Genomic DNA, 27,590 nt, shown 5'->3' on the forward strand with positions numbered 1-27,590 from the left:
ATTAAACTCTTATGAGCTATATTTTTATATTATCATCATTATATTTTTCCAAACAAATGTACCTTTAGTTGTCCCAGGCATTAAAATGGACCAAACACTGAAACAAGGGTGTGTATAAAAAAACATGACTGTATAAAAACACATACTAAATGCATCCCTTCACATCCATTTATTTTGAAACAGTATACATGCACAAAACACACCTTCCTTTAAAACACAAATGCCCACTGAAGAACGTGATACCACCTCTAAACAAAAATGCAATAATGCATAACATGTTTCCCAAAAGATGGAACATGAATGACAAGACACCTCAGCAAAAGATAAATATAATAATATATTCCGAGAAGCAATTTTGGCAAGTGGAAATAAAGAATAAATATTAAAGTGGTACATTTAAAAATATTTAGCGGTGTTTCCCTTTAGCTTTGTTATTTACAAGTAGTGTTTGCATTTTCCTATATTTCCTCACTCAAAATATTACCTGATGGCTGTATACATTAAAAAAACATTGTTTACGCAGATAAAGTTAGCACAAGATAGCAACTGATGGAATGACCTGGATTAAAGGCTTTGGTTGTGAAGCTTTACAAGAGCTTCCTTGTCGTGCAGCTGAAAATGTGTCAAGAAGAAAAACTTTTCAAACTGAAAACAAAAAGGAGAGGCGTAAGAGCTATGGCACCACCTCTCGTTGGTCCAACTATTTGTAGCAAACAAAGAGTTTTAAAATGTAACAATTGCTGGTAAACATCAGCGATCTACAGTATGCACACTGAACCACAGTCCGGACCCCACACACACAGCATAAAATTAGAAGAAGGCACAATAAAGCTTAGCCATACTTTCCAGCAGCAAAAAACCCTTTTCCTTCCCTTTTATAGTCATTCATTGTCAACCTGACCGGTGTAGGAAAAAGTTTTTTTTTTTTTTTTAAAGTATTCAAACAGAACAGGTAGGAGGAACTGACTTCATGTCCACAATGCCGCCACACGCGTCATAAGTCATTCATCATCAATCAGTTTCTCGCCGCCGTTCTCTGTCTGTACGCCTTCGCCACTTCCTCCTTCCTTGGCTCCTCCCCCGCCATCCTCGCCCTCTTCTTCATCAGTGTAAGTAAATGACTGACTGCTGTAGTTGATGGTGGTGCGAGAGAGGTCCACTTCGATGGGGAACACGTCAGCCTCCTTCAGCACGGCGTAGCACTCGTCATAGTAACGGGACATGCCTGATACGAAGCGTTGGAGCTGGAAGACGATGTCCTGGACTAAAACAGACAATTTTACTGTAACTTCCGCACTATAAGCCGCTACTTTTTTCACACGCAGCTTAAACAAAGATGGGGCTAATTTATGGCTAAAAGTACTACAGTTCCCATGATGCTTAGAGTGCCGAAACAGAAAGTAGTGCAGCACCCATGTTTTGATCTGACAAATCTTAAATAAGTTTGATGAAGTGTAGAATTACTGCAGCTTCTGCTTGGACCGCGGCAGCTGTTGAACTCCGATGACAACAAAGCCTCTCACTGGTAACGCTGGGAACACAGAGTGTAGGTAGGGTGTAGGTTTATAGTATGTCTTCCTGTGTAAATATCCCATGCTGCAACGTGCGGCTTGCAGACAAGTGTGGCCTATATATGTACAAAACAAAAAAAGAATCTCTTTAAATTTGATGGGTGCGGCTTAAATCCAGGTGCAGTCAATAGTCTGGAATCTACGGTAAATCTTCTTCTGAAGGTAAGGATACGACTGCTTTTTTTTTTTTTTTTTTTTTTTTAACTATGCTAACATTTTCCTTGAAAATGCAATATTAGACCGAAGATTTATTAAAAGGAAAGATAATTTTAAAATTTGCACAATATAAAGGAAGGTTGAATAGCCTCATGGACTGAGGTGTGTTCAAATACCGTCTTACATGCACAACATTGTAATGCTTATCGCAGGGATGCCAAATGTTTTCCCACCGAGGGCCGCATACAGAAAAAATATATACAATGTGATGGTGGATAAAAAGACTCCAACAAACCATGTTTCTGATCCAGAAGCTCTATCTTTTCCAGAACGTCTTTCCTCATCTTAGCGAAGCGAGCACGAGCCTCCTGCCGACACCGCAGCACCAAGCGGTACTCGTAGTTTCCAGTGCATACACGATACAGAGGTTCGCCCATGGCCTGTTGGAAGACACATTTTAGTCACATTGCTTAACATACCGGAACACTCAAAATGTACAGAAAACTTAAAAATGGCGGTGCAATTAGCAACGACAAGGCTAGTGGTCAACGGAATGATGGCAAAGCATTTCTACATTTTCCATTTTAAAAGTGGGTGAGTAACTCACAATGCTGCTGTATTCTTCATCATCCATTTCCTTCACCTTTAAGCAGTACGACTACAAGACCAAAAGAAAGAGCATGAAATGCTTTGGTAGTTCTACCAGTGTGGGTACACAATATTAAAATCATTTGCACAGAACGTCGTAGACTTACCAAATATTCAAACTTCACATCCAGGTACTTGCGGATAGTGAGTTTCGTATCTGGTATGGCCTTGTGGAGGTAGGTGTTCAAATCGTGGAGCATCTGCACAGCACAAAATGATTGTTACAACGTTTAAGACGGCTACTACTTTGACCACGGAAATGTTTAAACAAAACCATATGTTAAACGGGCAAAAACTGTCAAAAATGTTCACGTCACTATTTTCTATTAGGGAATGAAAAGAATAAAGAATGTGTAATCATAGCTAGATAACAAGACACGCCACTCATGAGACGAGACGATGCACGAGAATGACACCAGACAATTAATTTCAAGCATCGTACAATGAAAAAATATGATTAGACCAACAAACATTGCAGGTGTGTGTTGAGATGTTTATTGTCCCACAAATCGACACGAAACGATACTATTGTGATCATTTTTTAAACTAACCCACTGTTATGAATGATCGCATCTAATATTACAGTATCATATTACTGTAATGCAATATTTCCTTCAATATGTCATCTTTCACTCTGTAAAGTTGCACAATTGGCGTTAGTGACATGTATTTTCTCACAGGCAATTTGTACGGTCTGTCAAATGCTGGCTTTTCAATAGAGGTGTCAGCATTAATAGTTACATTAATAGCTTGTAGTTGAACAATGCAGCTCATTGTTTTTGTCTTATCTACTTGTCTATGTCTACTTACGTCAATTTATTATGAAAAAAACCCAAAGTTGTACATATAAAGACAACTCTTCGTATTTTTAACAGTTATTAGTATCAACATGTTAGCATTTTCTAATTCCATTATGCCCGTTTGCTCAATTTTTCCATTTTTGCTGGTTTTTTTTTTTGTTTAGTTTATTTCTGCAAGATGGCCTCTGCGCCACACTTTGGACACCCATGCATGTTTCAACAGCAAAGCGAGGTGTTGCCAGGCGATGGAGGAGTGTGTCCAAGCACAATGTTCTTGCCTCTGTTGCTGTTTAGGGCTTAGGTTGCATTGTGAAGGGGCATTCAGACCCGCATTCCATGGTGGTACGAAGGTGGCGCTCTACTCCAGCTCGCGGATAGTTCGCCTTTGTTGAGTGCTTGTATTTAATTACCAAATAAATGCATAATGCGAGACACACTTCTCGTCTTTCACTTTTAATGCGTACACCTAATCGCGAAATATAGTGACCACGTTGGGAAATTGTCAACACGGAGCTCTTCTCTGCTCGGCTCCAAATAACAAATCTTGTCACGTTTTGATCTTACAAGACTTTGTGACACCCCTATTTGATAAAAGTCATAACATAAAAAAAGATTAATAAAAAAGAAAATAAAAACAATAAAATACCTATACAATAAAAATACATTAGAAACAATTCAAAATAAATGTAGAATAAATACAACGGGAAAAAGAAAATCTGACTCAATTTTAAAAACTTCACTTGTAAAATGAAAAAACAACAACTGAAAAAACTGAAACTGAAAAAAACGTGCAACACTGTGCTCCCACCTATTATTTGGGGATTATGGTATTCGCAATGAAACTAATGATAAATTCTAGTTTGTTCACACCTGTCGATAATTCAAGTGACTCGAATTTAACCCAGATAAAGTTCAGCTGGTCACAGAGGGCTTTCCCCAACAGTGGTCAACAAAGAGCTCAAATAACACTAAGAGGCATCTAAAAAAGGCTCCACATGAAAAGAGACTTGACTCATCCAAAAAGTCCAGCTTTAAGTGTACTCACAGGCTTGATGGTCTTCAGCAACTGAATGCCGTATTTCTCAATGCTGCGATGAGCATCAGCAAACTTCACAAAGGCTTCACTAGCAGCAGCCTGGGGCTCTCGCACTCCGATGACGGAAAAAACATCTCCAAATGCTGTGAGTTTAATCAATATGCACATTAGAGGCTCTAAGGAAAAGAAAACGTAAACAATGCACGGGCTCGTCAACTGTGTTCTTTACCTCTGTGTGTTTGTGAGAGCTCAAAAAAGGCTCGGAGCAGTCGCTTGGTGTGCTCCATCAGGCCTGAAGGAAAGCAAAAAAGGACAACTAAACCTGCACACTTGACTAGTGCACGTCAATATCCGTTTATTCATGTGATGAGCATTTTTATAATCACACCATGCAGATTTGTTATGGACTTTAGCTCATTGTAATTGGCCCTTAAAAAAAAAAAAAAAAGGTTTTCTACCTTTGTAAAGTTCCGCTGTTTTCTCCAATTCTTCCAGTCTTTTAACAAGTCCATCTGTACAATAAATGAAATTACTTCATTAAACAATATTCAGTTGTAAGCTAATCAATCATATGACCATCTCACCATTGCATAAAATAGCTCGACTGAGGCCAAGGGCATCCGCAGTGCCTGAGCTCATATTCTCCACCAGGCGATGTTTCACTTTTTTCAGCACTGAAATGCAAACGATGAATAAAACGTGCAACCATAGTTATAGCGAGTGGGGTGAAGAAAAAGTGTCAAGTGGAGCTCTCACCTATGTCCAGGGACTTTCCCTGTTTTGGGTCTGCTTGCAATTTGTTGTATTGGATTACTGCTTCAGACTGAAAAATAAAATAAACAGAAAAATAGTTACAATGGAAACAGCTGATAAAACAAAATTCTAGCATTTGGTCATTGTGTAATTTGTAATTTACAACACTGCTGTAATTTCATGATGCAAGGAATGCATTGAACAAATAATCGACAACAAAATGAAAAGGTAATCCTTTAATTCACACACTAAACCCCGCCTTTATCCCACCGTGCAGGAAGTCATGACATTCCCTGGTCACTAACAATGGACGGCAAAAACAACACAGCCATGCTGTAACCAATGCAATGACCTACTGTGCTGAGCTGGTTTGCACCGCTTAGCAAAGCAGTCGAGCCCTTCTTCTCTGAAGTCATTTGGATTTGCCGGAACTGTTGTCATACTCGTTAGAAATCGTAAGTGATGTTATATGCTTGATTTTGCTCATTTTGTCAATTTTATGTCGCTTTGTCACACGTACACAATGGTGAGCATTACAATGTTTAATTTTATGTCAACCTAAAAATACACAGGTACAATAACTTCCCTTTACAGGAATAGCGTACCTGTACGGCTTGAATCATCTTGGCCACTTCCACTTTTGTCTTTCCCTTGACTGGTTTGCCATTGACGCCTGTGATTTCATCACCTGCAGCAAGCATCCCATCCAAGGCTGCGGGCGTGTTGTCAAACACCTGAGAAGCAACAGGAAACCTTTTTTTTTTTTTTTTAAATAAGAATTGAATTTAAAAGGTCAATTAAATTTAACTGCACCGACCTGAACAATGTAGAGACAGGGACAGTATTGAGCCCCGCCACCAATGCTGATCCCAATGAGGTTATTTGCATCTTTTTTCAGACATACAGTCCCAGGTACTGTAGGTATCCCTCTGTAATGTAGTGTCACACGTAGCGTCACATGGCATGTGAGCCATTGTAATGGAAAAATGAGGTAAACGGGATAACTCACAATTTATCCTCTTCCAATTCATACTCCATGTCTGTGAACATAGCAAGAGCAGCCTCACTCTTCCTCTGGAAACCTGTTAAGGATGATAACAATCAATACTTGTGTTTGGAAACAGTAAAGCATTAACTGCCACTGAATGGATAATCTTTTCAGGACATGCAGCAGTACGTCTGCTTGAGAGCAAAACAAAGCTGCCTCGCTTCTACTTATCAGAGTATATACTGCTGCAGGTGGAATATCACAACCGCTAAATGCAATGCATATAAACTACCCGCGTTAACCAAATGTGTGTATAAATATAGATTTCCATCATGTGATGTAGCCAAATTGCTAACCCTGCTAATTAGCTGCTAGCTAGCGCTCGCGCGGCAGGTGGAGACGAAAATTTGGTTTGCCTTGTAAAACAACTTACTTTTACAGAGAATGACACCAGCTCATCAAAAAAACAACTGATGTACCACCCCTGCTAAACATGCATCGCAATAAGTACTCTCCTATTCTTGAGTTTTGTTGGAAAATATATATAAATATGTCCCAATGACAGGAGTACTGTTTACTTATTGACGTAATTTCCGGTGTGTAGCGGAAGTCTGTGACGGTAATGCCGGACTCCCCTGCGAGTCACACTTTTGCTGTTGATAAAATTTAGATAATGTACCAGCTAATCATATAATGTCTAGGTAGGTTAGCTGTTAGTTCTTGTTTGCAAGTACATTAACTTTTCATTGTTAATTTGTGACCACTAGATGGCAGTATAGTGTGCTTGAAGATGCGGTGCCACCAACAATTACATGATATACAGTACATTAAAATACTGTATAAAAGTGAAACGCGTTGTCAGATTGTCCTTTTCTTAAATAACATGTCCAACATTCAAGGAACAGACTCACTCAAATATGGATTTTACCAGGTTAGCCCCTTTTTGATTAGTCAATAGTGAATTGTAGACTGTGAGTTGATGTCATCAATGATCTTCTGACCCCCACAAAGATAGTTACTGATTGTGTTAATGATTGTGTGTCTGCAATCAAAAGCCTGATTATGGTGGTGTGTGCTTTTAGGTGCAACTTCACACATTTGCGCTGCAGAGGCGAAGAGGCGAAGAGACAACTGGTCAGCTCCCAGCATCCAAAATGAACATGGTGAGTTTCACGTAGATTGGGTGTGTAAATTTGTTCATTTTACAATTATTGTATGACATTTTCACTCTCTGAAACGGGTTTGTTTGTTCCCAGAAACTTGAAATGAGCAATGTCGGTCTAAAAGTTGGGGATCAGCTGAAGATAAAAGGAGAGATTCTGCATGATGCTGAGCGGTAAACTCCACCGAAGACTGTATAAACACTGAGGCTGTTTGCATTCATTGTACAATCTTCTCAGATTCCAGATTGACCTTGGCTATGATGTAGAGGACCTGGCTCTGCACTTTAATCCCCGTTTCCATGATGACACGGACGGAGCTGTCGTCGTGTGCAACTCAAAGACTGCCGGTTTGTGGGGGGATGAGAAAAGGGAAATGCACAACCCCCTGCAGAGAGGCACACATGTTAAGGTGAGGAAATCATGACAAAGCCGTGCATTTTTTTTTAAAGAAGATCTAAAACAGAAAAGGGGTTGACTTGATAAACATGTTTTCATTTTAGATTGTGCTGAAGCTGGCTGGTGACATGTTTGAAGTGGAACTTCCTGATGGACATGAAATCCAGTTTCCCAACCGAGTCAACCTGGATGTCATCAACTACATCAGAATCACAGGAGACTTCAAACTCACTTGCTTAAAGATTGGCTAAGCTATATACAACCATACTGTCTGCATGTTGGTCCCAATTTACTTTAATCTAAATATACCCTGTTCTACATCAAATTGCAAAGTTTAAATGCAATTCAGATATTCTGTCAACATCTCAGAATTCAAAAACATTGCCAATGATGTTTTTTTCTCTGGTGTGCCTTTTTTATATGAAAACATGCAGTAATGGGAAACCCTAAAAGAAAATGTACAATTCAATACATGATATGGCTCAAATGAGGAGGTAAAAAAAAATCACCATATCCTGTTTGACTGACTGTGTTCTGGAAATGCATTAAAAAGTATGTTTAACAGCCCAAAGCCTACTGTATATTCCTCCAATGAATTCTATTTAAGTGAAATGATATAGCCTAGATAACAAACTAGGCCATTCATACAGTAGGAAAAAAATGCATCAAGGGCCTCAAATAGCCCCCGGGTTGCACTTTGGACACCCCTGGTCTACACTGTTGCTATAAATAATCCACAAAGCAATATTAGAGTATTAAATTATACCATGTAAGTGAATACTTTTATCGGAAAGTTTATTTAACCAGCCAACATTTTTAAAAATGCCAAAATGTTCATAACATATCCATGTTAATATTATTTTTCTATCTTATAATAGCATATCTACAGAATATCTAGGCTAACATTTTTCCCCTGAGGGGATACACTTCAAATGTTGTGTTCAGGCTCAACTTAAATGCATAAGAAATGTTATAACTAATTGATTCATGTATGAGGATTATGAGTTCTGCACATTTCCAAGTCAGTATGTAGGATTAATGCAAAGTGATGTGCCTAATTCCGCTTTAACTCCGTGGCAATATTAAACATCCAAACCATAGTACAATGGCTTAAATAACGTGTATAAAATGGTGACAGCAAGGTCATTGCAAATTTTCTCAGCCTCATCTACACTTTGATTTCTTCCTCCTCTTCCGAGAAAGTGTACGATGTTTTAGAAAAACTCCGTGCGACTGAGCCTCCACCGTAATGTCGAGACAGCACATCAGCTGCCCTCCGGAAGCGCTCCGACTCCATGGCGGGTTCCACCGTGGGAGGAGACATGGGAGGAGATCGGGAAGGTGCAGCAGTTGACCTCCCGTCCTCTTCTGTCCAACTGGTGCTGCAGGAGTGCTCCTGACTGTTTATGTTCCTTCTCGATGACCCGCTGCGCACTGAGGAGTTTGTTGAACTCACAACTGGGCTCACATATGTCTCTGTTAGAGACCTGTCATCCTCCTCCTCATCAGCATCAGCAGCAGCATCCTTCTTCTCTTCCTCTTCCCCTGCGGCCTGGCTGGCCATCTGAAGGGAGCTGTGGTTGTCAAACAAGCCCAGAACCTCAGCCATCAGAGAGGGGCCGAGGTCCAGGGTGAAGGAGGTGAGGGAGTCGGAGCGGGTTAAAGGTTTTCTATGGTTGTCTCGCATCGATCTTCTGTGGACGTCTTCGTCTGGAAGCTGTCTGTCAAGGCGAGAGAAGCGCGGCAGAGTGACAAATCCAGACTGGAGACCTGCACACACACGCGCACAAAACAAATTTACGTTACTCAAATGATGTGAAAACACATAAAAATGGTAACTTCATAAGTAAATGAGCTACATGTAGATTATTTTATTTAAATGCATGTGAATCCTCATATAAAATGCATGCAATTTAAGTCCATTTGTGCTTTCATATGAAACAAAAATAAAACTGAATGCAAGCCTCTTTACCCTCCGTAAAATATAAAAAGCAGTCATAACGAGTGTATTATTCCCTTATTTTGCGCCATTAATTGACTGTTAGGCCACATTCTGAATTGATAACATGTCTATCTTTTTATAAGTATGATAAAGCAAATGATCTGGACATAAAAACATTTCTTTTTTACTTTGGTGGCTCTTTTCTTGCAAAATGACACCCTTTTGTTTGACGAAAATACAGTATAGCCCCGCTTTTTGCGGGGGTTACAATCAGCGAATGTCAAAGAACTGTGAGTAATTGATATACGCCCATAAAAATGTCAAATTTTGACACACGACTGACTGTCGAAGCACGAGCTTCGACAGTCAAAACAAGCTTTTGCTTCACAGCACACAACTATGGTGCAGTCAAAGACGGCCCAACAAAGTGAGAAAGAAAAACATTATCGGTGAAGCATAGATACATCAACGTAAATGTTCTTTTAACAAAGTATATATATAATTTTTTACCAAAAATCTGCAAATTTGTGGGGCCCTGAATGCTGAATTGCAAACGCGCAGGAATCCATTGTACAGTAATCCCTCGTTTATCGCCGTTAATTAGTTCCAGACCGGACCGTCATATGCGTACTTCCGGGAAGCAGGACTTCGTATTTAGAAATCAAATATTCATAGTCAGAGCATAGAAAACCTGTTTACGACCTTCTAAATAAGGTTTTTAACATTATTAGAGCTTTCTGACATGAAATAACACCCCTATAGCCACTTTTACACTCGTATTACCCAATATAGTAGACATAATAAGAGAAAATAATGTGTTCCGATGCCAGAGGAGCTGAGTGTGGGGACGGACAGGAAGTGACGTCTGGGGTTCAGAGTTGAGTGGGTTAAGGCTGCAAGAGTAGCCCGTGTTAAGGATTATGGTGCCTTTTGTGAGATAAATGAACCTGCACTAAAAGCCTGTTGTTCAAGTCTGGTGCTTGTGTGTTGCACCGAACATTACAGTAACATTACTGACACCTGGTGACCAGTGTAGAACACTACACATCGCAGCCTCTTTGAATGTGTCTTCTGAGTGCCTTATATTGTATTTTAGTTTATTTTGCCATTTTTATGCTTGAAAATGCTTAATTTAGGCAAAAAATAGGTAAAATATGTTTAAATATGCCTTTTTTCACTACTCATAGGTCACATTCAACGATGAAATTGCATGATTTTAATATATTTTTGAAAAACCTTGACAGAGCGAAGCCGTGAATTTCAAAGCGCAAAGTGACGAGGGATTACTGTAATGCCATTACTGCACGTTTCAATCTGATTTGGAATTTCACCAGGTGTCGGCAGTATAATACTTACACTACTTACACTCATACACAATTACCTAAGAGCACCTACTGAAGATGTGAAAAAAGTAAACTGTACTAGTTTTAACTAAGCATTTCATTTCTTAAAATAATTTTTTTATGCCTAATTTTACTTTGTGGTATTTCAATTTGGCATGTTAGAAGACTGAATGCTCGAAAAGTGTACCTTACATGTGTATTATAACTGACTTTGTAGTAAAAATATATTTTAACAAATGCATAAAGGAACAGAAAAAAGTAGAAGGCAGACACAAAGAAATGTGCACAAAGACTCCATTCCTCAGCTCACAAACTCTCAATGCCACATTAGTTAGCGAGAGCAAATTCCTTTGGAGTGGGCGATTAATCTTGAAAAAGAAAGGGGATTTCCATTGGTGTATCTGCTGCACTGAAATCTCTGAGGAGATAAAATGAATGGTGCGGTCGTGTTGCGCACACACACACACACACGCAGTCACATGCGTGCATACATTAGAGGCAGGTCATGAATAAAAAGTATAATTCTTTGTCATCCACCAGCTGTGTTTGTGTTTATAGAAATAACTGTGTACAGGTGTTGCCGAGGTGATCTGAGATGAGTCACAAGAAGGTTGCCTGTTTTCTGGTCGTCCTGGAGGACTGTGGGAATGATGTTGAAAGAAAGCCAACTAAGTGCCTCTCTGTGTGTGTGTGTGTACTGACATTTATTGTCCTGTTTTTTTATGTCTGCAACTCTACAAACTGCTTGCGCTGCTGCAGAGTGAAGAGCAGCAACTTATCCATCATTATACAACATACCGTAATGTTGATTTTTTTATTCCTTCTCATTCATTCATTTAACACTGTCTTGTTCTGCCACTGACGCCTTACGTGGGTCACAGTTATGCATCAGCTGATTAAAAAATATGTCCAATAATGTCCAAGACAATAACAATACTGCGTGTTTGTTGTTGTGGTTGCAATTTGGAGTGGTGTAGACCTGCACAATGCAAAAGTAGAAGGCTAAGCAAGAATAATTACCTAAAATTTATAGTATTTTTGACACAAAAAAAAAAAGTTTTTCCTTGCTTGGCACTCTCTACGGTAAACCAATTTGCTTAGCTTAAGTAATATGTGCCAAAATATAAGCTATACGGCCCTGCACTTATATAGAAAAACTCAATTTTACTTGAAAGCCTTTTGGCAAGTTACATTTTCTTGTTCTGTTGGCATATTGTTTTGCTTATACAGTATTCCGTTATTAATCTCAGATTTTAATACATACAGTGTTTCCTCGCTCTATCACAGTTCACATTTCGTGGATTTGCTGTTTTGCGAATTTTTTTTCGTGCTTCTTTGTTTTTTTTTATGAACGCTGTTATAAACCGAGCCTGGCCCTTTAAGAAGAATTGCATTGTGGGAAATTGAGTGTCTCTCTCTCTCTCTCTCTCTCTCTCTCTTCCCTCTCTCGTCTGCGTCCTGATTGGCTGTAGACCATTGTCAATCAATCTCCTACGTGCCGTCCTGCCATGTCTCCTGTATCATCGCTAGCTTGCTTGCTTGTTCTTGCATTGGATCTCATTTATTTGTGTAGGCGCATAATCTGTTGTGTTCATCACTTTATATTGTTTTTATGAATTTCTTGGATCCTCTTTACAGTAGTAAAAAAAAAGCAAACTAAATTGAATGTGAAAGCCAGGAATTGTTTCAGTGTTAATCCATCTTTTTCTATAATGCCAAAATGTATTTTGAGTGCCAACACTTAGCGTCAGTGTTCCATTTTGCAACACAAAAGCCTCATCTCTCTTCACGGTCTCACCATATGTGCAGATGGAGCTATCTGTTGAGCTGATGGAGTTTGGGAGCATGGCTCTTTGCAGGCAACCATTTGGAGAATCCATGTTGAGTTGAGGCAGGGAGATGGCATTCTTGATGATGGGCGAGATGTCTGGCGGCGGCGATGAAAAGTCCCGGGGTTCACACCGTGGCCCGGAATTCTTCCGTATGTGCCTGAAGGTGCGCGTGAAGAAGCCAGTTGACTTGGAGCTGTTCGCCGAGTCCGGGCTCCCCGGTTCCTTGACTCCTCCGTAGTTGCTAAGGAACGAAGTGTCGCCAAACACGTCCCCGCCGCGGCCGACGTGCATCGTGTGGCGGAAGTCGCCCAGCGGCGGGCTGATCATGTCCACAGAGAGGTCGCTCTTGAAGCGACGTCTCTCCTGAGAGCCGGACACGAGGCCTTTAATCCCAGGGAGTTTTCCTAAACTCATGGCTGTTGGAATGTTGGCTGTTTATCTGACGTTCGGATGAAAATGTCTGATTAAAGATCAGTTCAATATCAGCACTGTGACTCCACTACGAAAAAAAGAGAGAGAGAAAAAATGAATGACTTTACAGAAAGACAGACAAACATAGTCTTTACTCCTGTGTTTCTCAACCATTATTGAGCCTAGTCCCATATTTTATTATGTATTGTGTATAAAACTAAGACATCCACAATATCAACTCATAAGCACAAAATGAGTACAAACCATTCAACATCAGCAGGAGCCTGGAGTTTGTTTTCAGAGAGATTACAACGTCGTTGTATGGTGACAAATATGCACATTGGCATTTAATAACTTCATCAGTTCCTGCCGTTATGCGTTCCCAGGCAAGTCTTATCTGTGCACCATAACTATGGCGTGTTCAAGGACCCTCGAACAAAATGAGACGGGTCGTCGCTCGCTCAAACGCCATGAATGTAAATAAATAATAATTTTCAGATCAATTAGGTAGAATGGGATCATTTGTCGTGGCAACCCAGATGACCTCTCACGACACACTAACGTGCCGTGGCACAGTGGTTGGGAATCACTGCTTTGTTCCACAGAGCCACTTTTGCTCAGTTTCCTCTTTTCATTTACACTGAGAGATGCCAACACGTAATGGAGATGTGAAGCTCCATTCCTTTTACTGACTCCAGTTCTTATGAGTCACTCATTGAAGTGATTCAGTTACTTGATTCGCTCGAGTCACCCGTCACAGAAACTCAGTGACACTCAAGTGTTATTGTGACACGCGTACCCGTGAGTCGGGGAATTCTTGTGGGCTGAGTGAGTGATACGTTCGTTTTGTCGAGTCTGTGATGCATCTCGGGCGGGAAGGGAGAAAGGAGAGTTGATTTGAGGCCTTCAAGGTCTGTTGCTTTTTCCACGAGGCTAACACATTTACACACGATGCAGCTTTAGTAACTGGGCTCCTTTGTTAATTTAACTAGTGATAACTGGAGTGAGTAAGCGGACGAGTTAACAGAGACGAGTACCTGGGAATCTTGATTCATTTAAAAATGTGCGAGTTTTGAACGACTTTTTCATGACTCGCACATCTCTAGTACAATATTTGTTTGATAAAGAACAAATGAAGTGAGTAATGTGGATATAATCCTGTTGCTTTATGTTATAATTAAGGAGGCACGGTGCATGGAGTTAGCATTGTCTTATTTTCCCGTAATCATGGCTTTCACCTCAGTCTACGAGTATCCCTTCCATAACCTGCCTGGAGTGGCTGGTGAATGACCGTCCTGCGTAACAATAGGCCTTTCGCATGCTTGGAATGAGACGCTTCCATTGGAATGAGACAATCTTTGGGGGGGAGATGTCAGGACGACTTCCGAAATCTGAATAGGGAGGAAGAGGTTTGTGCCAACAACAATCTCTCTCCCAAAGATTGTCTCATTCCACGGGAAGAAGTAAAGAAGCCTTTTAGATTAAAGGTGAAACCCCTTCAACAAACAAGGAGAGTCCAGTCGGCTCAATGCAACCTGTGGGGATTACCATGACGTGGATGACTGAGAATCTACACAGACATGTTTTAGTTTCTTTTATGTAACAGATTTTGGTCTGTTAATCTGAGTCATACTCTACTCCTTCCACAATGTGGTTGAGAAAGAAAGAAAGGCATTCTCAAAGCATGGCGCTGTCACCAGATGTCACACTGCTTACTGGCAGAGGGTCCTTTGTGTTCGAAGGCTCTTCACTTCCTGAGAGAATCTTGTGTGAGTCATTCAAAGTCCAGCAGGGTGGATCCAGCGTCATGCATCATCTGCCGCTGAAGAGGTTTATCCATGTGTGGCATCACTCCGGCACATCCTGTCACCATCTTGCTTTCCTGGAATTCTTTCACCCAAGAACGCCAGACTTTGGAGAAGAAATGAAAAGAAAAAAGGGTGATGATACTCGAAAAAGGACAAACGAGAAAAGCGATGTAATCCAGTTCTGTCTGAGTCTCCCTGGCAGAACGATAAGGCTTCTTTGGGGCTGTCCATGCTCTGGATTAGCTCTTAATCGCTTCTGTCTACCCCCCCACCTGCGACTTCCTCACTTGCTCTGTGCCTTCTTCAATCCACTTACTTCTCTAGTAGTTTCCAGGTAGGGGGGCCTCTTCTGTTTTCATTCAGCTCACTTCGGGACAACTAGCGGAAAATAAAAAGAAAGACTAATAGAAAACACGCTCATATGTCATGCATATGGACAAGATCAATGCTGGCAAAGTTGTTCTCCCCTCCTATTGTCAAAGGATGCATCATTTCCTGCCCCCCTGATTGCTTTAAAGTTGTCACAGTTTTAAAAAATATATATATAAACACATTTTATGGAACAAAACAAGAGACTATAATAACCATACATTCATTGTAGCCTTTATTTATTTACAATTATAAGGCATAATAAAAGACCACAGTATTTTAACTATGAAAAATATTTAAAAATGACATTAAAATGGCTAAGATAAAGCCGGAGCTGACTTTTTTTTACAAACGACAATCTTTTGATAGGCATCTTCCGGCTTCATGTATACTCGATGCACAAATAAAAGTAAGTATGTATAATTATCTGATCCTATTTACGGCAATTTTGATGTTTTATTTTATTTTATTATATCTTGTCATCCAGTTATGATGTTCCTCATCATTTTCTGTATGCAGTAGTCTCTCAACACTTCACAATTCGTAACACATTCCAGAAGAAAGCAGCAGCAAAACGATGACGTGAGAATATGTGTGCGCCTTTCTGGGTACACTGTAAGAGTTGTAAGCCCCTGTCACGTGACCTCTCCAGACCAGGAGTATGGGATTAATGCCACATAGAGCTGAAGTCATTGGAGTTAAAGCTGCTGCAGTTCAAGCTGTGATTTAACACCTTGAGCAAGGTGCCACTCTTACTGGGCACTTGCTTGGCTCTTGGATTACCGCCGTTAAATCTTCAAGTAATCCCAAATTCTGCAACAATTCCAAGCAAACTGCAAAAAAAGAAGTGATTATTAACTGTGACTGATATGAAGCAAGGGTCGTGATGTATGTCATGAATCGGAGGAGTCTGGGCACTCATAAAGAGGAGCTGTTAAACATGTTGTAGCTGTCGTCTGCATGGCTACGTCTGATTCAAGAGAGATTAAGGCCAGTACGCCATGTGGAGGTAAGAGGAAGATAAACATAGGCAAGAGAGACAAACACTAGAGTCTGGATAAACAGGAAAGTCTGAATTTGTCACACACAAGCCACAACATTAGGTACGCCTGCAAAATCTAATGAGATGTAACGCAAGAGATGTATCTGAAGTATTGCCATTGTAGAGATAACTGGAATAGCACTAGAGCCCAGACCTACAGGCCCAAAACGTCATAAACATACCCGTGTGACATGCAAATCATGAAAATAGAGCTGCATGTAGCGTGAGTTCTCCAGTGACAAGAATTTGGAGGAAGGAATTTCCCTTATTTATGGAAAATGTGCCTTATTTTGAAATTTGTATTTGTATTTGTACTTTATTTATCCCACAGCGGGGAAATTCACTTGTTACAGCAGCAAGCAAGATACGCAAGTAAAGAGTACAGTGTAAAGAATACATATTGACTACAACATGGTTCAGGTGGTGCAGGTGTTGTAGAGCCTGACAGCGGTCGGTATGAAGGACCTGCGGAACCTCTCCTTCTTACACCGTGGGTGTAACAGTAAATGCGTGTACAGTAAATGTGAATGCGAATGTTGCAATTTTTCCACATTTTTGTGCGGCCCAAATGCAAAAATCATTCTTCTCCACTGCAGCCTAGTAGGTTTAGCTGCATCTGCTGGATTTGAATTGTCACCACCCCGCTTGGCCCCAATGGCCCCAAACACAAAAAAGTCAATTTGAAATTTTTTTTTGGATGCTCTCCATCATGGACAACCAGCATCTCTTGCGGATTAATAAAGTGTCTGTCTGTCTATCTACCTATCTACCTATCTATCTATCTACCTACCTACCTACCTACCTACCTACCTACCTACCTACCTATCTATCTATCTATCTATCTATCTATCTATCTATCTATCTATCTATCTATCTATCTATCTATCTATCTATCTATCTATCTATCTATCTATCTATCTATCTATCTATCTATCTATCTATCTATCTATCTACCTATCTATCTATCTACACCAAAACGGCATGACTTTTTGCTTGGCCAAGCCTCTTTAATGCATCACAGAAATTGTTAATGTAGTTGTAAATGATTTTATTGTAAGTTATTTGCTTCTATGCAACCAGTATTCAGAAAATTGGCAACATTAGAAGACAATGGGAATTGCAGTCTTCCATAAACGATCTTGTTTTGCAATAACTGCATGAATGATTGCACAAACTGACAGAGAACAGCTTGAAATTGGGCAAGCGGGCCGGATGTCATCTATTAAAGGCATCAGATAAAGCATCCGGGGATGCTGATAAGAAACATGTTTTCTTCCTTGCCTTTCTCATTGCCTTCTCTGTCTGCTTATTTTGCTTTGCTTCCCTGCTGACAAAAAGACAAAATCACTCTCGAGTGCAGCACCGATGCATGTTTCCTTTGTGTGTTTAATGTTTGAGACCAACATCTGGTACCCTGGTGCTGCTAAAGTGGAGAATGACACGACAATGGAGCTAAAGTTCACTTCACAGTGGCTCAAACAGGCATGAAATATGTCCACTTGACCGGAGGGCCACAGGTCCTTTTACAGTGCAGCACCAGCTAAATGTGGTTTGGGTCAGAACACCCTGATCATTATACATGGATCCAAAATATAACAAGCACTCACTTTGCAAGGATCGGTTGTTGCAACGTGGCAATCCTTACCAGGCCCTTACGGGTATGAGTAGAACTCGTAATATTGAGTCATGGATAAATACTCTGTATGCATATTTGTATAGAACGGTTCAGCACGCCACTTTCGGTTTGGAACGACCCTGTACCAAGCTATTGGGCGGGGGATATAATTTTATTTTACACTGGAACCTTGGATAGCGTCATTAATCTGTTCTAGAAGGTCCAACTCAAACGTACTCCGGAAGAAGTCATGTAAATCCAATTAATCTGTTCCAGAAACGGAAAAATGTTTTTACATTGAGAGTTTTACATTTTATGACCTTCATTCAATCCTGTGAAATTCAAGAAATAACTCATGGCAAAATACGAGGGTGGTGTCCGTGTTAATCTCGTAGCCACATGGTGTCTTTCTCAACATGTCTTCAGTCAAGGTAAAAGTAGCCTTGAATGTGGATTCATCCCTTTCATTTGTCTTTTATGAGCATTTAGAGTTGTTTTATGCATGTAAAACTATAACTGTAAAACTTGTGCTAACATTTTCGAGAGTGGTAGCGTAACTGTGTTAGTTAGCAAAGAACTACAGTCAACCATTGATGACATTCTAGACGGGGGACGGAGCTGACATCCGGTTCCTGTTTCCATGTAGAAGCAAGCTAACAGGCTGCTAACAAGGACGTTTTGTGATAAAAATACATTCAGAACACAGTTGGACTCATGCAGTGTATTGACTCATTCAAGCCCAGCCACCCCTTCAGTACCGCCCATTTTAGACGATTTTGACCGATCTTTCAAGGCACACAGAATATTGTGTTCTATGGCTATATAAAAACGGGACCTACTAAAAGAAAGATCCCACTCCTATCTTTCTTCAGAAAAAACAAGTTGTTTTTACCTTTTTCCATTCTTTAGTAATCAGCAGAACATAGGCAAGTTTCAGGACTAGAAAAGGGAGAAAAACAGCTTTTTGTTTCAAGCATAACTTTCCCTGTGACACAAATACTTTTTGCTTTTGTGGCAGCTAAATTATCTATACAACTATACCACAACATAAACAACGCAAAAAAGGGTTGCTTTATATCAAAACAACTATTTATTTAGAAATATAACACCATGAACTATTTACAGCGCGCGTGTCTGTGAGTGTGCGTGCGTGCGTTAAAATTTCCCTACGATGCATAACCTTCTGCACGCTACAGTCCTCCACACTCTCTCACTTCCTCCTTCCTGTCATGTGTGATTTTTCCGTTCACGTGGACGCTGCAGAGCGTTTACCAAACGCATTTCTGCCACCTTGTGGACATTTTTATGGCTTAAAATCGCTCTGAAGTGAAATGCATCAGTGGAGAGTTGCGTCATCTTCTCTTTTTGCCTCTGGTGCAAATAAAATGAAAAGGACATATAAATACGTTGTTGGGATCGGACTGGATCTGCTCCAAAATGTACATAATAGGTCCTGTCATAGTAGTAGTTGAAAACGTCACGTTACATCAAGCTGACTAACAAGATACTTTTAAATAAATACACACCTCAAACAAACAAGAGACTAAGTACCCTATTCAGCCTTTATGGTCTGTTTAACCTTCGCCATCATTCACTCATTTTGCAAACTTTTCTTTTTATAACACTGGACTTCTGTCAACAGAACTGAGGGGAAGCGAGGCCAAGCCACAGCGGACTGCAAACACATCTCACAGCGTTTGAATAGCGCGGCCCAACAAAGAGCGCATAAGGAAATGCCTACCTAGCAAACGTAAACATAGAGGTGCAGTTCATGAAACCTCAGGGCCGTGCAGAGGAATGTGGCTGTTTGAAACGCCTGTGTAATATTGATGTCCACCAACCTTTAGGGAAGCCACGAAATCACTTTGGCTTAATTATCATTTTCTGACATGTCTGATTGGTGACGTGTACCTGCAGTCTGCATGAGCACGCCGTTTAACAAATAAGAACAGTTCAGCAGGCTAGGTTTGCAATGTAAAAACAGTGCATCCAAAATGACTCACGAGTGACGTGTTATGATGTGTCTTATTTGTTGCACTCTGCAGCCTGCACACGTGAGCCCTGCAGAATTCATTGCAAACCTTGATAGTTTTGTTCACGCCTGCATGCCAACATACCTCCAGAACTGACTTTAATTGAGACAGGACTTGGCATGGAGTCAAGTGTTTCACAATAGTATAGCCACATTTACATTGTACTGTATTCATGTTTATATGATGCATACACACATCGGAGTACATTGTAAACATAAATCATGTACGTTTATAGTATGTGTATAATCACCAGAGATGTTTCTTTTCATAGTTAAGTATAGGAGGATACTTGGCCATGCATGCAAAACATCACTTTTGAAATAGTCGTGCATGCATGGCTTACCTTAAGATACTGCAAAGTAGGAATCCGTCACCAAGCACACTTTTCTGCAGCTTGTGGTCTTTATACCCGCATGGACGTGAAGTTTGCATCAGTGCAGTGCAGCAGCACGCTGGCTCCGCTGGTGGCAAGTGGAATGAGAGAGATGGAATTGGAAGAGTGGGAGGAGTAAGACAATGAGGGGGAGGGATGACAGTTTTCAGCAATGATCAATTTCACGTTGTAAATGTCAAAAAGTAACAAAAAACAAACAATAAAAATTGATTTCAATTCTATGCTACTAAAATGACATTACTTTTCCTCATCATGTTGTGGGTTTATTCTTGTAAAATTGCAACTTTTTTTCTCGTTACAACTTTTCACTTCATATGTTTACTTTATTCTCATAAAATTCCAGGTATTTTTTCCCTTTCTAGCAGGTATTTTTAATTTTGCAACTGTTTCAACTTTCTTCTTGTAAATTGTAATTATGGCTTTATTTCTAGAATATATTGACCTTATTACCTTACAGGTACCTTTTAACCTAATTTCCCCCCAAAATTACAGCTATATTTGTTGTTGTGTTTGTTTTTCATAATATCACGACAAAAAAAACATTTTAAAAAGTATTTTTACTTTCTAAAATTACCTTATTTTTGCTCTTAACATTATTACGTGATCATACTTTTCTTGTTAGATTAAAGTGTTTTTATGTTAATAATTTTACTTTAGACAATGTGACAATATCAACAAAATAATCAAATTATTAATTTTATTAAAATGAATTAATGATTTAGTTAGACACTGTTGTTGAAGCAAAATACATCCAATGGTGCAAAATAACTAAACAAAAGCAAAAACTATAGTTGGCTGTCATTCAAATTCTTTAGCTTTTTGTCCCCAAAGCCATCTGGTGAGATTTTGTTTGTGAATGTTATAACAATACAGTATATCAATATAATAATATTAACAACGGAACAATATTAACACAACAAACAAAAAAGCAACAACACAGGAATATGTAAAAATGCACATGGACAAGAACTGAAAAATATCAATCTTGTCACACGAGTATCGAATCAATACTGATACTGCAGTTGCTATGGTACTACAGTACAGTCATCCCTCACAATATCGCGGTATGATTATCGCTCCCTCGCTGTATTGCACTTTTCCAGAAATGTTTTAATTGATATGTGATGGCTGTTTTGTGGTAGACTATGGTCTATTATTAGTCACAACGTATTGAAATACAAGTGATATGTAGTACGCTGGTCCCCGGGTGGCAGTAATGACACAAAACATTGATGAGACATTACCTTACATTACATTACCTTAACGCTGCATGAAGCCATGAAGTCAGCCATGGCATGTCCGACATGATACAGTGAAAAAAGGTTCTCCTCCCATTCTGTGTGGTACGTTTTTGGCTTCTTGGGTTCGAGGCTAACTGGTTAGCTCGCTAGCTTGGTAGCTTGTTAGCACGTCTCGAGTCCCTGCAGCATAAGAGTTGCGCAATGTGTTGTAAACAATGAATAGGTGGAGTATAAAGATGACTATAGGCGTATTATGTTATGCTCTAATAATGTTAAAAGCCGTATTTAGAAAGTCATAAACAGGTTTTCTATGTTTTATCTTTGTGTTTATTGAAATTGAATCCTATATCGCAAAAATTCATTTATCGGAACCGATTCACAGATATCAGTGAGGGACGACTGTATTGATATTTGGACCCTTTAAACCAGAAAGGAGGAATACTGGAATCATTTTTGTTGCGATCCCGGCAGGGCATTTAACTCCTGCTGACAGCAGTTGCAACATCTGCCAGCATCTGTGAAGACTAGTCAGTGGAGGAAGGAAGGCTAAAGACAACCAGATGAGAGGAGTGATAGAAAGGAGGGAGAGAGTGTCAAAAGTTGGGTGAAAAGTTGGCATCTTCCTTGACGGCTGAGTGTTTCCTACATTTTTGACTCATGTTTGGAAGGCAGTGGTCATCCAACACCGATAAGAACACCAGAAAATTAAGCGTAAGGAGGACATCAAGGGAGGTGGTTGAGGAAGACGTACGGTATTAGTCAAACAGGATGAGGACAGCCCGAAACAGAAAGAGCTCTTCTTCACAGGAAATGTCTCTCACGAATCAGAGAAGCGTTAACTCTTTGCAGACACACAAACTCACTTCTGCAGTTCAGAAGCGGCATTCACTAATGACTTTCCAGATGATTCCATTTCAGCCAAAGCATCCCATCGCTTCATCACTTGGATCGGGGATTCTGGCTCCTGCTTTGGAGGACAGATCAAGTTTACATTCATGTTCTCATGAAATCCAGCTGTGAATCCGGGGACAATTACTCAGAAAGTGAGACCGATCAGTCGCATGGAGTGGGTCTGAGGGGTATTTGAAAGATGTGACCTCTCGTATTTTTTGGGAGGGGGGATTGTTCTCCATGGTGTGTGTGGATGCAGGAAGCTGAGAGTTGGCCCAGAGACAATAGAGCATTGTAATGTTGGACCACACCGCTTTCTGGGTCACAGCAAAACAATTATAAAGACATACACAGACTCCAACACTTGTTTCAGCCGTAATACTGATGCTTGTTTGTTTGTATGCGGAAATTAGGTGTGAAGTCAGGGTTGTTTTTGACACGCATTGCACACATTGATATGTCTGGCTCATTCTTTAAATATAGTATTCATTTCTCATAACTTATAGGAGTTTGGTTGAGCTTGTTAGTGATTGTGCACACAAAGATTGTCGGCTGAACCATAGTTTAAACATTTTACACTTTTTCCGCTTGTTCTTTACCGGAAAACAGGAAATGCCCAGGCTGCATAAAGTAAAGTAAATGATAAGCAGGTGAGGGAAAACACTGCAGATAAATGCATTTCAACTGGCATTCATACGTTCAAAGTAAATTACTTCAGCAGAGTGATGCAGAAACCTAACAGGCATACATGAACGTGAAGCACAGTACTGCGCAATAAAGTCTTCCGATTTCTTCCATTTTTGAAGACAGTAGATCCCCGCTATTACGTTCCGAGAGAGCCCTCAAACAGCTAAAACCCGCAAGTAATTGAGATGCCCATGAAAATCCATATTTTTGTCACACAGTTCACTCCTCCCCCTCCAGACCCTACTAGCATGAAGAATGTTCTCCAGTCAATAAAAGTGATTTTATTACAGCCTGCAAAACACAGAAACAGTTGAACAAATTTTGCTAAAAGCCTTGGTGGAGGTCAACAACAAACCTAAGTACTGTATCAAGAAGAGGCTTTATTGTCATTCTTGTCTACGTGAGAAAAAACAAAATTGGTTTCTGAGGTCTTGGTAAACAAACAGAAAAAAATTTATAAAAAATAAAACCAAACCTTGTTAATGTTTATCCATTGTGGGGTTCCACAGGGCTCATTCCTCTTGCCTGTTTTATTGTAAACTTTACGTTATTCAAGTCATTTTTCAGCCATTTTAAAAAGAAAAATGACATCACTGATAGCAGCCAGTGTTGCCAAATTTACTACTTAACTGTCTGAAAGTTGAAATTCACAGATTTTTTGGGGGGCACAACTACACCAAAAGTCCAAAGTTCCCTTCACCCACCAAGCAATACACCAATATTAGTGTGTCCTCATCGCTTAATATGGATGTACTGTACATATATAGCGGGATCAGGAGCATCCGAGTGTGCAATTACTATGAATCTTGCATGTGAAATATTGTTTAAATGTATTGCATTATCACTAACAACACCGAGCAGCGTTCAGTTTACTTTATATAACCCTGTTTCTGCTTGGGACAACTTTGAGCGTATGGTTTCGCAAAAGAGGCATTTTTAAACTGTTTGTGTGTCTGGAAATGTATCTGCAGCGGTTGGTCTGCTGTTCAAACGTGTGGTGGAGTTCACATTTAGACAGCTCCACCCTGTAATTCAAACTTCAGTTCTAACCCCACTGTTGCGGCAGGCGAAGGGAAAGGAAAGGCAGCATGGCGACATGAGTTCATATGGCTGCCTGAATGAATGTAGTTATGTCTATATGTACAAAACAAACACACGGGCCTGCGTAAAGAACCAAACCTTTTATAGGTGTACTCAATAAATAGTTGATATGCAGTAGATTTTGTTTATTTTACTGTTGGAGCTTCTTGGCTTGGTTTGTTTGTTTGCACAGTATGATGTTGAAATCTTTTTTTAAATATTTTCCCGTCTGCCCATCGCTTTATTTTTCCACGCTTTGCTTCAGGAATAACAACGTTGCTCCATCCTGCAGTGCTGTTTATCAGCAGGACATCCCAAGTGGAGAATGCAAATATCACATAATCATTTCTTACGTTGAATTGCACGAAGCTCGAGTCCCAGCAGTTGGGCCGACAATGAAAGCCACTGTCTTCAAAACAAGCGTAAATCATGTGTCCATGTTTAAATCTGTCCCAATTACTCATGTCCCCGTCCCTCTGTTTTCCAAAAGAAAGTCAAAAAAGACGCTCATCGGGCGCACAAAGGGCCGATTATGTGCAGCCGCCGGGTTTGAGTCATAGATGGATCCGTAGGGGGTCGGCTGTGTGACGAGCTGGTTCGCAAGGGAGCGAACATAGAAATAAAACCAATAGAGGGCATTTGTATTGTGAACAATAACATGCAAGGACATATATTCAAATCATTCAAATCATTCTTGAAACTTGATAATCTCCATTTTCCTGACAGCTTGTATTTGATAGCCGAGTAAATGCATGATCCAGGAAACACACCCCGTCTTCCACTTTTAATGCTTACCTTGTGGACATTCGGAGTGGCGTTACGATGCATACCAACCACCACGTAACAAGTAGTGCCAAATCCATTTGTGGCAGCTCCAGTTTATTACTATAAATAAATAAATGTATGGAAAACACTGTATTCCTTCATTATTGTGTGAACGCTGAGAAGCATTCATCTGTTTAGTCCTCTTCTTCTTCTTGATTATTATTATTTGTCTGCTAACTCAAACGTCAATTAAATACGCTCTGCTTCTTCCGACTCCTTTTCAGACATTGTGCAAGTGTGACCACTTCAGCGTGTTCAAAATAAGCTAAACCATTAGCATTATACTTGTGTGGTCAGGTGATTCCCGTCCATTATCGTTCATTTAAACGTTTAAACTCCAGCAAAGATGGATAAAAACTATACTCAAACTTGAGGAAATCTGCTGGATTTCTTTCTGTGTGAGTGAGCTGTTCGCATTCCAGCTTGAGCAGACTGTGGGGTCCAGAGTTGCTGTCAATAGTGCCTCTGTGTGTCTGTCACCTCAGAGACAACAGGAATGCTCAACCAATGCGGGCCCTCCCTCCTCACATCCAGCCATCAAAGGACGGATGAGTCTGAGGAAAGCGGCAAAAGCAAATGAGGGTCAAATGGAAAATAGTTGAAGGTGGATTTGCTCCAGATAAAGGAAGCATATATTTACCTCAGACATCATCTCCCTATACTAGATGGGCCCGGCATGGCCTGAACACCATCTGCAAACCTTTTACCACTTTTAAAATGCTACCTCAGCTCTATTGAAGAGTTCACGCGCAACATTTTATCCAACACTGGTCTGATAATTATTACCTTGGATGCACAATAAAGAAATAGAGATCTGTTTTTGCAAATGAGCACTTCATTTATCCCTGCACAAACAACTCCCCGTGGATTCATCTTCAGGGAGCTCAAGTGTCGATGTGGGTTTATAAGTATGGTGTCTCAGCGTCAGCACGAAGACCGCAAACACTCACTGTTGAAAAAAAATGAAGGGCAGCCTGACATTTTCTGTTCTTTTGCCAAGCATGAGACAAATTCTTCACCCGGGAAGCCCCTTGAAGGCTTTTCCGACACGTTTCTAACGCATGCCATGCCATCCCACACTCCTAAATCACACCCGCTAGATATGACAGCCACTTGTCCAAGCAGCTTTGCTTTTTCCACACTGGGTCACGTCTGCAGTCGTTATGTTCCAGGCTTAGCTTCATATCCTCCAAGTCTTCTGGCATTTAGCGCTCCTAAACTCATCTCCACATAAAAAGCTTGCAAAAATCAGTGTAACAACTGTTATCTAGTTTGATATCTACTATGATCATTTCTATGATTTGCACTGACACTACCGGAAATATAGAACACATTAGAGCAGGAGTGTCCAAAGTGCGGCCCGGGGGCCATTTGCGACCCGCAGATTGTTTTTAATTGGCACATTGTAGAAATGAAATTAGCAAGTGAATTTCCGCAAAGTATGATATTATTTATAAATCAAATGCTTTCATAGTTAGAGCATAGAAAATGGGATTACAACCTTCTAAACACCTTTTATAACATTATTAGAGCCCTCTAGACATGACATAACACCCCCATAGTCACCTTTACACTCATACTACCCAATATAGTCAACATAATAAAAGAAAGTAAGCCATTTTAAAGAAAGTAAGCCATTTAAAGGGATAGTTTGGATTTTTTGACATTAAGTTGTATGACATCCCCATCAGCAGTAGACTATTTCAACAGTGGCTTCCCATTCCCTGCCCCCCCCCAAACAATCAAAAGAGTAATACATTTGCATTATACAAATGCCTGCTCAAAAAAATCAGACCTCACAAATCGCTCGCCGTTATATTTGTCTCCTGCCGTGTCCCTGCGCACTGTCGCTTCTCTATTTGTGTGTATGTGCTCACATCTTCATCCGCGATGGAGCGCCGCGACCACCTTGTTTACGTGTGTTCCACAGCGGAAGAAGATGCGAGCGTCTTCGTCACATGCACACGAACAGAGAGGCGACAGTGCGCAGGGACACAGCGGGAGACAAATATAACGCCGAGCCATTCCTGAGGTCGAGAATGATATTCGAACCGCGATATCGAGAGTGACGACTGCATATAACTAAAATAGGTGATTCGTGTGTAGAAACAGTGTGAATGAAAGTGCGTGATTAAGAGGAAAGTGTATGGCAGCGCTGCTTGAGAAGTGTAAAACCCAGTCTCAGCTAAGGTTGTAGCATCATGGGGCACCTAGCGAGTGAGTCACAATGACTCACTTCTTGAAGTGATACACTTGTACACACTTCTATAGAAACCTTTCCTTACAGAATTCACATAACTTATGTTTCCTTACAGAATTCAGATAACTTATGTCAGAATTAGTAAGACGTGGCTACTTGTTCTCCTGACGGTTGTGCTGCTGTGCAGCTTTATTTATTGGCTTGAAGTTCATGGAAACTGTTGTGAATGCTAACGTTAAGAAACAGCGTCATCTAGTGGGTCTGCATGCCAAAACAATCATTCAAGTAGAGAGTGGGGTTTTTTTGTTTTTTTTAACCAGAGGCTTTCCACGCATGATTCACGAGGATTAATGACACACACACACA

At 40.3% G+C, this 27,590-nt stretch overlaps 3 protein-coding genes across 6 annotated transcripts; 1 reads left to right on the plus strand and 2 right to left on the minus strand.

Moving 5' to 3' along the window:
* Positions 1–135: 135 nt before the first annotated feature.
* Positions 136–6,638, minus strand: pick1 (protein interacting with prkca 1). The gene is made up of 13 exons (XM_054760159.1): positions 6,386–6,638; positions 5,974–6,046; positions 5,782–5,893; positions 5,570–5,698; positions 4,968–5,034; positions 4,796–4,885; positions 4,670–4,723; positions 4,441–4,503; positions 4,221–4,354; positions 2,483–2,575; positions 2,335–2,385; positions 2,023–2,167; positions 136–1,264 (listed from the first exon to the last, which is right to left on the minus strand). The coding sequence occupies exons 2-13, from the start codon at positions 6,012–6,014 to the stop codon at positions 1,002–1,004; spliced, it is 1,242 nt and encodes a 413-aa protein (XP_054616134.1). The 5' UTR covers positions 6,015–6,046; positions 6,386–6,638; the 3' UTR covers positions 136–1,001.
* LOC129171479 (galectin-1-like) lies at positions 5,255–8,073 on the plus strand. Of its 2 annotated transcripts, none has more exons than XM_054760164.1 (5): positions 5,255–5,419; positions 7,035–7,115; positions 7,209–7,288; positions 7,353–7,524; positions 7,616–8,073. In XM_054760164.1, exons 2-5 carry the CDS (start codon positions 7,107–7,109, stop codon positions 7,760–7,762), a joined length of 408 nt encoding a protein of 135 aa, XP_054616139.1. In that variant the 5' UTR covers positions 5,255–5,419; positions 7,035–7,106; the 3' UTR covers positions 7,763–8,073. The 2 variants fall into 2 exon arrangements, with proteins under 2 accessions (XP_054616139.1, XP_054616138.1); XM_054760163.1 differs by lacking the exon at positions 5,255–5,419 and adding an exon at positions 6,799–6,883.
* On the minus strand, positions 7,342–20,354 carry cdc42ep1b (CDC42 effector protein (Rho GTPase binding) 1b). 3 transcript variants are annotated; one of them, XM_054760161.1, is made up of 5 exons: positions 20,250–20,354; positions 15,164–15,225; positions 14,756–14,950; positions 12,595–13,127; positions 7,342–9,281 (listed from the first exon to the last, which is right to left on the minus strand). In XM_054760161.1, the coding sequence occupies exons 4-5, from the start codon at positions 13,040–13,042 to the stop codon at positions 8,680–8,682; spliced, it is 1,050 nt and encodes a 349-aa protein (XP_054616136.1). In that variant the 5' UTR covers positions 13,043–13,127; positions 14,756–14,950; positions 15,164–15,225; positions 20,250–20,354; the 3' UTR covers positions 7,342–8,679. The 3 variants fall into 3 exon arrangements, with proteins under 3 accessions (XP_054616136.1, XP_054616137.1, XP_054616135.1); XM_054760162.1 differs by lacking the exon at positions 15,164–15,225 and having other exon boundaries at positions 20,250–20,288; XM_054760160.1 differs by lacking the exons at positions 15,164–15,225; positions 20,250–20,354 and having other exon boundaries at positions 14,756–15,069.
* Between the last annotated feature and the right edge of the window lie 7,236 nt (positions 20,355–27,590).

This window comes from Dunckerocampus dactyliophorus, chromosome 18 (assembly GCF_027744805.1).
Source record: "Dunckerocampus dactyliophorus isolate RoL2022-P2 chromosome 18, RoL_Ddac_1.1, whole genome shotgun sequence".
Lineage (NCBI taxonomy): Eukaryota > Metazoa > Chordata > Actinopteri > Syngnathiformes > Syngnathidae > Dunckerocampus > Dunckerocampus dactyliophorus.

Coding starts and splice junctions, on each gene's coding strand:
- cdc42ep1b (XM_054760161.1), bottom strand. CDS start 13,042: ATGAGTTTAGGAAAACTCCCTGGGATTAAAGGCCTCGTGTCCGGCTCT. Junction 9,282..12,594: donor TAGCTCCATCTGCACATATG/GTGAGACCGTGA, acceptor GTGTGTGTGCAG/GTCTCCAGTCTGGATTTGTC.
- pick1 (XM_054760159.1), bottom strand. CDS start 6,014: ATGTTCACAGACATGGAGTATGAATTGGAAGAGGATAAATT. Junction 5,894..5,973: donor GAATTGGAAGAGGATAAATT/GTGAGTTATCCC, acceptor ACTACATTACAG/AGGGATACCTACAGTACCTG. Junction 2,386..2,482: donor ATGTGAAGTTTGAATATTTG/GTAAGTCTACGA, acceptor TTGGTCTTGTAG/TCGTACTGCTTAAAGGTGAA.
- LOC129171479 (XM_054760163.1), top strand. CDS start 6,836: ATGTCCAACATTCAAGGAACAGACTCACTCAAATATGGATTTTACCAG. Junction 7,289..7,352: donor ATTCTGCATGATGCTGAGCG/GTAAACTCCACC, acceptor CAATCTTCTCAG/ATTCCAGATTGACCTTGGCT. Junction 7,525..7,615: donor AGAGAGGCACACATGTTAAG/GTGAGGAAATCA, acceptor TTTTCATTTTAG/ATTGTGCTGAAGCTGGCTGG.